The 10,871-nt window shown below is 42.4% G+C and overlaps 1 protein-coding gene across 1 annotated transcript in view; it reads right to left on the reverse strand.

Moving 5' to 3' along the window:
• Positions 1-10,871, reverse strand: part of Synj1 (synaptojanin 1) — a 32,558-nt gene that overhangs the window by 5,455 nt on the left and 16,232 nt on the right. Inside the window, 8 exon segments of the mRNA XM_026787832.1 lie at positions 1,480-1,697; positions 1,905-2,013; positions 3,773-3,843; positions 4,005-4,043; positions 5,063-5,110; positions 6,617-6,655; positions 7,243-7,377; positions 8,291-8,500. Coding sequence (XP_026643633.1) covers positions 1,480-1,697; positions 1,905-2,013; positions 3,773-3,843; positions 4,005-4,043; positions 5,063-5,110; positions 6,617-6,655; positions 7,243-7,377; positions 8,291-8,500 — 869 coding nt within the window.

A 10,871-nucleotide genomic window follows, 5' to 3' on the forward strand; every position in this document is an offset into this window, starting at 1 on the left:
ACAGGCTCCAAAGCCACAGAGAAACCCTGTCTCGAAAAACCAAAAAAAAAAAAAAAATGAATGCCTTAAAACTGTATTTACAGTATTCAAGATGACTAGTTTCAACAATTTCTGCCTTCTAATTAATTTTTTAAATAGACAGTACAAAAATAAATCTTTAAAGTTGGAGGAAGAGGGAAAAGAATAGTAGCTATTTATTCTTTGAAGGGTTTATATTAACTATCTTCAGCATCTCTACTTTAACCTAAAAGGTAAGAGTAACTTTTAGTATTAACCAGCTGAGAACACTTTTTATTTTCTATTGCTTTCTTTAGCTTTCAGCAATATAAGCAACAGTCTAGCAAGTACCAACTGCTAATGACTACTTTGAGTCTTAGCTACTTTAGATTCTGCTTGGCAACAGAGATCTGTGTTAGAAATGGCCTGCCAAATAGGTCAATATAACCATCTATATGTGAAACAAATGCAAGTTATTACTGATAAATATGTTCAAAGACTACTGCATACACAACATTTCAGATGAAAGCATGGACTTCTAAACTTTATATACTGCTTTGGTTTTGATGGCATTTTCAAGTAAAGATTTTTTATATGGTGATTCAGCAAAATGTACTTATTAATTTTATCAACTTTACTTACATGCACACAACAAAACTAACCCGAAGGTAAATATAGAACACTTTTAAGTATAATGAGCACAGTGCAGAGCAATTATAGATCTCATGGCAGCGCTGCCGATATGAGACAACAGGAATGTCCATGACTTCATGTCAGGGCCATGGAGTGGTTTCTGTGAGACCCAAATGAAAGGACGTGGTCATCTGTGGTTTCCATGTGGGCCACTCCTGTAAGACAGCAACCCCAGGAACCCAGTGACAGCTCAACACAGAGCTACTGAGAGTAGAGTGAGGCAGTGAAGACTCACTCTGTCTGCAGGAAATGGACCACAGGCCAATGTCTAAACACTGAACAGGTCTTGATTGCATCTCTCCAAAACTAATATCATCTCAGCAATAAGAGGGCTCTTATTATTGTTCATATAAATAATAACTGCCTAAAGCAAACAATGTATTTAAAGTTACAAATGAGGAACCACTTGGACTTTCCTAAAGAACCCTGATCCAGTATCAGGGGATCTGAAAACTCTTTAACTGATTAACCCTTGCTAGCCTGGAACTCGCTTTACAAAGACCAGATTGGCCTTGAACTTGTGAATCTCTGCCTCATAACCTGGGATTACCTAAGCACTCCTGTTGCTCTCTGAGATTTTCTTACTTAAGCAACACATATGAACAAACAAACAAATCCTTAAAATTGTCAAATAGCCAATAGAGTGCAATTCATTTCAGGAATCAAACGATACTAAAGTCATTTCAAGGGGCTATTACTTTCAAGTGGCATATTTACTCTTAACCCCTGGTCATTAAGATAGCCTAAGAGTCTATGCTATACAGCATATGCACCAGAGACGACACTTACTTGCAGCTGTGGTGAGGAGTCTGCAGGCAAGCTATGAGATGATCTGCTCCGAGGTGGGGGCTGTGGTGGGGTTTCCAAATTCGGTTGGGGGCCAGGGGGAGGCATAGGTGCTGCCATGGGGACAAGAGGCTCCTGTAACTTTTGAGCAGGTGGGGGCAGAGAAGGCTGCGGAGGAAAAGCAGCCTGAGGCTTCAGTGGTTCTGGAAGGACTGCTGGACCTAAAACACCAAGGGCTGTCATGTTAACCGTGCTGAAAAAGCCACAAGCCATCTCTTTCTTTAGGGCAATGTGCAAAGGTATTCTATTTTCCCCTTATTTCCAGGAGCCAAGGGAGAAGATCCCATCTGAGTAAGCTGGATCTTAGGTGGCAGGAGAAGAGAGAGGAAAGGAGAAGAGCAGAGGGAGTGTGCTCCCAGCACGCCTACCTTTCGATGTCTCTGGGGGCTTGCTCTGGCTTTCAGGAGTCAGCCTTCCGGCAGATGCTCGTGCCTGGCTCTGAGGGGCGCTGATCACTCCAGCACGTGCTGGAATTGCCTAGAGATGGGAATACACTAGTGACATTAACCTGTCTTCAACAGTTACAGTCTGTGAAAAAATGCCTGCTTTCATGTCTCACTGACTCTTGGGTGTAAGTCCCCACCTCACCACTTTTTCTGTTTGTAGCTGAAACAGTGACACAATACATTCCTTTTTGTTTTTGACAGTGTACTGTGGCCCAGGCACTTGCAAGTATGATATAGGCATTTTTATTTAACTTTCAAAATAACTTCATATGTAATTTGTTACCTGAACTTTAAGGTCAAGCTAAGGCCTGACACTGTGGTCCCAGGCTGCTCTGGAACTCACTGCACAGATCGGTTTGGCCTTGGGCTCACAATAGCAATTTCCTTGCCTCAGCCACCTAAATGCTGAGGTTACAGATATAAGACACCCAGCCTGGTGTTAAGAGAACTTTTAGCCTCACAGAAACCCCAACTTCCCTCCCCATCCCTACATAATCGAGGTGCTGTGGGGGTGTGGTAGTGGTCAGTATATGGCAAACTTAGCTCTTGTGAAACAGAGTAACAGCTATCTTGAGGTATATTTTACAGACAGTTTAATTTAAAGAGTAGGATTGTATTATATATATAGACTTCAGTTTGTTAAGTAGATGGCTACTAAATACAGACCAGTTTTGCCAGGCACTTGCGGTACACGCCTTTAATCCCAGCACTCGAGAGGCAGAAGCAGGCGGATCTCTATGAATTCAAGACCAGCCTGGTCTACAAGAGGTAGTTCCAGGATAGGCTCCAAAGCTACAGAGAAACCCTGTCTTGAAAAACCAAAAAAAAAAAAAAAAAGACACTGGTTTCTGTTTCATAAGAAGTGGTGTCTTAGGTTCCCAAGGTCTTGGCATAGTGGTGCTCAAGCCTATGGTTTTCTTTCTTCTTCTTTGTGTGTGTGCAGGCATTCATGGATGGCACATGTGTGATGTCACAGGACACTGCTGAGCAGTCTCCTCTTCATCATTACATGGGCTATAGGGGATAGAGCTCAGGTCGTCAGGCCTGCGTAGCAAGCACTCTACCCACCAAGCCATCCATGGCCCTATCTGTTTCTTTCTGAATAACTGTTACAGCTCAGAAAAATTTCATTTGAGTGAATAATGGAAACTGTATGTATATAACAAAATATATCCTAAACAAACAGAAGCCAGAGATTTATAAAGTTTTATAAACTAGGGCAAAAAATCTTATAAGCCATCTGCCTTCCTAGTTTTAGTATCTTCAGAACCAGTTTAAGTATTGTATTATAATTTTATGCTAATTAAAGTCCTTCTTAAAAAAGCCTTTTTTAAAGACAAGGTCTCTCTCTGAGTATTCTGGAACTTACTATATAGACCATGCTTGCCTCCATCTCACAGAGATCCTGCATCCTCAGTGCTGAGATTAAAGTTGTATGTCACCATACCTGGCTGGAAGGATAACTTTGTATTTCCACTGATTAAATAGGTTACGTGATAAACAGCTATCCAAATACATTATTACTTCTTCATATTTTAAGAGATACTAAGAAAATATATTACTCCTTCATATTTTAAGAGACACTAAGATGTTAGTGTGGTCATTTGGAGGTATGGGAGAAAGGTGAGAGTTGAAATAAAGCTTAGAGATCACCAGTTCCCTTATTTTAGAGTTGAAAAGCTGAAGCCTGGGAGGTTTCCCCTGATTTCCTCCAAGGTTATCAAACAGATAAGCTGCAAACTGGACCTTAGAAGAAATACCTCTTCACTCCCAGGCCAGGTGTTACCTACCGGTCTGGCTGCAGCATATCCAGCAGGTCCTGGGCCTGCAAGTCCTGCTTGAGGTGAAGGCTGATTACGTCCTGAAACAAAGACATCACATTGTGTATTTAAGTATAAAAAAGAAAGTTTTTTTTTAAAAAAATGAAAAGTATAAAGAAATAAGAAACCATGCACTTCTATTTCAAGTGTCTATTGTATGGTCCAGTTTTAAGGGGGAGTAACTACATTCAAGTGTTTTTACCTATATTATCTTTCCGTGTTGTTCCCGGGCTTTTGGGTGCTTTGGAACAGAAAGGAAAAAGAACCAACCATAGGTAAACAAGAAATCAACAGTGCATGGCATCACCTGGTTGCGCTGTTCATTGCCAGCAGAGACAAAGGCACGAGACGGCAACAAAACAGGCACGTAGCTTTGTGTAAAGACAGAAACTGGAGTATTAGAGAGACCTGCATGGGAGACAAAGGGAGTCACACTAAGGTGACAGTCTTCACAGACCTCTGTCCATGAACCTTGAAGACCTGGTCAGCTGCTCCTTACAGCTTGGCAGACAAATGGCTCCTGAGCCACAGCTCCTACAGCTCTGCCTGTCATAGCACAGGTCTAACTGTGGGTAAAGCTACCTTAGGATGAGGTCTTTCAGAATCTACAATAGACTATCAGGACCAAGACAGAAGACAAGTACAGACAAATGGACATGAAGAGTTACAGTATGGTTCAAACTCAGGAAGGCAGCCTAAGAATCAAGTGAAATTACTCAGGGAGACAGAAAGAGTAAAGATGCCAGCAGGCATTATCCTTGACTTTCCATTGTGAGGAGAAATTCGAGTACAATGGTTATATTAATACAGCAGTTCATAAATAACTGTCTTAACGAACAGCCTCAACAAGTGGTCTTTTAAGCAATCTAGCCCAATACCAAAAATATTTAGAAACACCTTTTATAAAAAGAAAAATCTATAAAATACTCGATTCTAGTACCTTACAGTTACTTATCTACTAACCTTCAGGTTAATCAAGAGCATTAGTAAACATGTGACTTATTCATTCTTTCAATAGTAAGTTCATAGTCCAAGTACACAGGACTAGGTATGAACAACACAGGAACCTCAGGGCTAAGACATTAAATGGGTAGCCACTGGGAACTAGACATACAACAGAGAAGGAAAGGAGAAAAGCATAAGGTGTGTGTAAGGACAAGGAGAGGTGTCTACTTTGGTAGGATTTAGTAAGCCATGAAACACTGGAGGGGCTGACATTGAGAACAAGAACCATATCTATAATGTAAAAATTCTTGTTACCTTCCATCTCTCTCCTAGCTACCCCAGGACTGGGAGGGGCTCCAACACCTTTTCAGAGAAAGAACAAAAGCTATATATAGTTCAGAGTCCAGAGCACAGGATGGAAGGCAGGGACATGATTATTGTTGCATGAAGGGCCTTTTATTGCTTTAAATCTCTTGGAAGTTATCAAAGTTATTTTAGCTCAAAGATCTAAGAACATAAGCAGGAGCATTGCTTCGTTTTCATATCTGAAATTACCAGCAGTAAGGAACCCCCCAAAAAAAATCTAATGCAAAACTTTATGATTATCTCTCTCTCTGTTTTTTTTTTTGTTTGTTTTTTTTTTTTTCCGAGACAAGGTTTCTCTGTAGTTTTGGTGCCTGTCCTGGAATTAGCTCTTGTAGACCAGGCTGGCCTCAAACTCACAGAGATCCACCTGCCTCTGTCTCCCAAGTGCTGCGATTAAAGGCGTGCACCACCACCGCCCAGCTAATCATCTCATTTCTTATATCTAGATTACTAATACATTATTTGATAGTAAAAAGAAAAAAATCATAAATAAAGTTTCAAATCCATCTTAAATTTCTACAAAAAGACATTACTTTCTTAGGAGTTAGTTTCTGATGGATTCCCTAAGCTTACTGTCTTGGAGGATTACTGGCTGCAGGATAAGATAAGTTGTAGCAGACTTATGAAGGGAGCCATTTTAAAATGAAAACAGATTTCTAAAAAAGCTACTGATTTGCTAATATGATACAAGTTTTCACAAATTCATTTTAAAATTTATTTTCTACAGATTAGTTTCCTAGTAAAGTGGAATTCACCCTAAAAATAAAAAGAATTTTCTAAAGAAAAAAGAAATGTTTCATAGGAGCTATCCTGTTCAAATCATGTAGCCACCCTTATTACAAAGTCACTAAAATCTTCACCTAAGCAGTGGTAGGTGGCCACAACTGACCTGAATCTCAGCTGACAACGGCAGGCAGCTGAACACAACAACTCTGCATGGCCAGGGGTTTTAGGAGCATCATTAACACTGGAGCTGCTCAGCTCTTTGAAGAATTGGCACAATCTCCATCTTTTCTTGAGACTTAGACGCTATGAACTCAGCAATGAACCCTGCAGAATGAGCTGTCAGTTCTACCTCCGTGTTTAAGTGCTGGGACTGAATCCATGGCTTGTACATTTCAGGTAAGCACACTCGGCGCCTCCCTGTTCCTACTTTGTTTTCATGTTAACTAAGTAAATTACTTTTTAAATAAAAGCACCCAATACTGAATAAAAATTGCCTCACTGAAAAGAAGAAAATCATAGTTTTGCATAAACAGATGAGGCAAGAATTCGATGAGTTATTCAAAATGCAAAGTAAGATATAGTTTATTAGTTCTACTCACAGATAAAACCAAGCTCTAGTACGTTAACAGAAACATATAAAGTTTGGAACTTTATAATATGAGAATAAATGTCATTCATTTTGATGTTTACCAAACAGACCTAAACTGTCTCTGATTATAGAGTTCAAACTCCAAAACAAACCAGCATTCACACAGGATAGCAAATGTAAACGGTTACCTCCAAATTCTTTCCTAGCAGGTGCAGGACTCCTAGCCCCTTAGAGTTCATAAGAAATTAGGCAGCAGAAAGGAAATGACATTAAATAAGAGTTGAGATGTCAAGATCTGCTCCAACAGTCATGATAGCACATATGTATGACTATGTAAATATCCAGACACTACACAAAGCCATTCTTCAATGCATATGTCCACAGCAAGTGAAACTGTATTTAGCTAAGAGAACATTTAAAGACACATGTAAAGCATATTAAAAACATGTATGCTATTCAGTTTTAAAATAAAATTTCCACAAAATGTTAGTTGTCTTTATAAAGCTATAGATGAGTAATTAAAAAAATTAAACCCATTTTACCCAAGAACATCATACATGCACAAAAATACATCAAGTTAGCAAGATCCAAAGAAGCCTTCCCTGTGCACAGGCAAAGAGGCAGCCTACCACATGCTCAAGAAATCTGCTTGACAGACACATCATCCTGTGGCTCCTCTTAGAGAAGCTTAAGAAGTAATAATGATCATATAAACAGAATCCAGAGTCTAGCAGCATGAAAACATGCACAATGCTTTCAAAATGAGGAGGAGGAGAATTTTAAGCTAAGCAGACACCCAAGAGTAATCGGTTACCTGAAGGTGGAGGTGGTCTCTGTGGTGGGGCAGGGCGTGCTGGAGGAGCAACTGGGCGGGGAGGGGGTGGCCTCTTGGGCTCTAAGGTCTGGGAAGAATCTTTCTGGGCTGCTGGCTGAGTGTCAACTGGAGAACCTAAAAAGGGAGGAGCTAAGATTAGGGGCCAACCAGGGGACAGTGGGAAGGAATGTACATATGTAATGATAATGCCCTAAATTTATCCTCCAAAAATTCTGTACTAAAGGCACAGTAAAACATTTTCAGTGTGAATAAAGCAACAATGAATAAAGGAACCACTGTCTGGAACCATGGGCACCATGTGCTACCCTGTGCTGACCTCTTATCTGGCAGAGGTGCTAAGAGCTGACTTGCTGAGGAATTCTCTTAAGGGACAAAAGTTTACTCTTTCAACTATGTCATACACAACTTGCTGGCCGGCAAAGAAGAGGGAGGGGGAGCCCAAATGGACAAACAATCTCATCATAGAACAGAAAATCACAAGTTGTAAAACAGACAATCCTAACACACATCAATAGGATGTTGATCCCAATCAGCAGCAACGACTGAGAGTCTGCTCCACTAAGAGTCATGGCTGAGGAAATCTGCTTCCTGTTTCAGGGCACTCAGCGCATGGGCTAAAAAGCTAAACAATGTTTACTTGTGAGTTTTATTAACTTGATACACGTTAGAGTCGCTGGGGAAGAAGGAAACTCAACTGAGGAACTGTCTCCATCAGACAGGCCTGGGAAGGCCCAGACCATTGTGGGCAGGTGGTCCAGGTGGAATAGGAAAGCAGGCTGAGCTAGCCATGGAGAGCAAGCCAGGAAGCAGCATTCCTCCATGGTCTCTGCATCAGCTCCTGCCTCCAGGTTCTTGCCTTGAGCTCCTGTCCTGGCTTCTCTTAATGAATCTGTAGGCCAAACAACCATTCCTTCCCCAGGCTGGCTTTGGCCACTGTTTTAGCACAGTAGTAGAGAGCAAACTAGGACACAACAGTTCCCCAGACTGGCTAGACAGAGTCACACGAACACTTAACGTAAGTACACACTCTGGGAACTCAGGGGCCCTGAAGTTCTTGAGGGTGCTCGGCTGGGTCTGACGGGAAGAGATGGTGCAGAGTACTCTGGCATTGTAGGTGATTGGCAGGGACTGGTCCGGGGTGAAGAGCTTGGAGAAGTGCCAAGGCCAGAACTTGAGGACGGCTGTAGATGCTGAGGGAGAAGCTCCTCTACTTCAGCACTATAGTCATCGACATCACCTAACAAAAAAAGCAAGGCCACCATCATTTTAACTTTTCATATTAGGCTTTATAGGGCTAAAAGATACAAAGTGGTCATGACCCACAGGTTGAGAACTGCTGCCTTAACCAGAAGTCTCCCACTTCATGCTCTTCCACCCAACATAGATCCAGTTTCTCCCAACAGGGCTCATCTCCACTTAACCTAAGGGTTGGAAAGCAGGATCAGAGTACCCCGTGCAACAGGATTCCTAACCCAGAACATAAGCCTTCCTCCCGAGTGCTATTTTTAAGGCTATGTCACCAGGAGTTTGGAACACCCTTTATCCCACCCACTTCAGAAATCTCTACCCTCCGACCTTCCAGTGACTACAACTAAGGATAGTCAGTCAGGACTAAGCACAAAGCACAATGGTACATGAGCACTATCACCTTTCTGCATACACCAAAGTCCTATGGACAGCAAGTGGAACAATCCGAATGCCTCAGCTTTGTCCCCACTGACAGCAACAGCCCCAGCCTACCCAACCTCTGGGCACTTACTGACTGGCAACACTTCATTCGGGTCACTTTCTTTCACTCCACCAAGATCTAGCTTGCTTCCTAGTGTTCCAGCCCCGTCCAAGGCGGCCCCTCCTGTGTTTAGCTTCAGCAGTTCACCTGACCACCCCCACCGTACGGTTCTTCCATTGCCTGTGCCCAACAAACCCTTTCATAGGCCAGTCCCACTACTTCACGTCTCGACAGTGCACTCGTCAGGGAGTGCCACTTCCTGAAGAAAACCACACCATCCTCATGGTCATAATGACAAGTTTGTAGTTTTCAATTTCCTTTGGGTCCCCCAAGTTGCCTGAAAATTCTGATTTCTTATTTAGTTATTCTTCTCATTTCCTGTTGCCAGAAACACTATCTCAAAGTGTCTCCTCAAGTCCCCTAAAATGTGGAATGTCCCAGTCCAGCAAACCATTTGAGCACTTAAGGTTCAGAACGAAGAGAAGTCTGCAGGTGGAGCCTCCATCACCAAGTACCGTGAGCTGCATTCTCACCGCACAGCTGGTACTCAGGCATGACTGGCAGATTGGATGAGGCCAGCACTGCCCTCTTCCCTCAGAGACCTTGTTCTTCTGTCAGAGCTCTCACAGTATCAGCCTGCACTGAGCACCACTGACCACTCTCAGCACCCCCCCCCATTTAAAGCAACTGTTCTGCACTCCTACTTCACCTGCCACCCAGAGCAATTTCACCATCTGCTTTTACCACACCAGAATCATTCTTACAAAGGTCACTAACAGCTTCCCTCACTGCTCCTAAATTAGACAAGTTTCTGTCCTTATTCTGTCCCTTATCTCTCTGAGGTTTGAGATGTCATGGACCATTCTTTTCTGTTTATACTTTCTTGACTTTAACAATGTCTTTACTTTTATGTGTATGAGAGTTTATTTGCATGTATGTGTATGCACAACACAAGTGCCGTGCCTGAAGAGGCCACAAGAGGCACTGGATCCCATGGAACTGGAGTTACAGAATCACCATGTGGGTTCTGGGACCCTGATGTGGGTTTCCCCTCTGTAATAATATTGGTTAATAAAGGAACTGCTTTGGGCCTGTAGCAGAGCTATAGGGAAACAGAGCTAGGCAGGGAAGACTAAACTGAATGCTGGGAGAAAGGCGGCAGAGTCAGAGAGAAGCTATGTAGCCCCTGCTAGAGACAGAAGCAGGAACTTTGCTGATAAGCCACAGTCATGTGGCAATACACAGATTAATGGAAATGGGTTAAAGTACTATGTGGGAGTTAGCCAATAAGAAGCTAGAGCTATTGGGCCAAGCACTGATTTAAATAATATAGTTTCTGTGTGATTATTTTGGGTCTGGACTACCGAGAACATACAAGCAGCCTCCCTCCTACAGGAACCAAACCTGGGTGCTCTACAAGAGCAGCCAGTGCTTTTAACCACTGAGCCATCTCTGCAGCCCCTTGACTTTATTTTTTCTAGACTACAAACTTTCCCATGGGGCATCATACCACCGTTCATTATCTCGCTGATATCACTTACTATGATTGCCTGCAAAGCACCCAGCACACAGTGAGTTCTAGAGCTAACAAAGAACACGGTCACAGAATTTGCAGCACCTGGCATGCACCTCAATGATGGTTAATTTTGATGGGACAAATAGCTGGGAGAGCAGTAAAGCCTACCTCTGGCTCTGCCTGTGAGGATTAATCTCCTCCTGCCCAGAGGAGATTAGACAGCTCTGATATAACAAATGGAAAGAGCATTGCTGGAAAGTGGTAGAAAGTTGGAGGACTAGGTCAGTAGGAGTTTGTCTCTGGGTCTGTTTCCTGCTCTGGCCTATTTTCATATGCACCCCTCCCGCCTTTTCTTTCTTTCTT

The sequence above is a fragment of the Microtus ochrogaster genome, chromosome 2 (genome assembly GCF_000317375.1).
Source record: "Microtus ochrogaster isolate Prairie Vole_2 chromosome 2, MicOch1.0, whole genome shotgun sequence".
NCBI classification, from domain to species: domain Eukaryota; kingdom Metazoa; phylum Chordata; class Mammalia; order Rodentia; family Cricetidae; genus Microtus; species Microtus ochrogaster.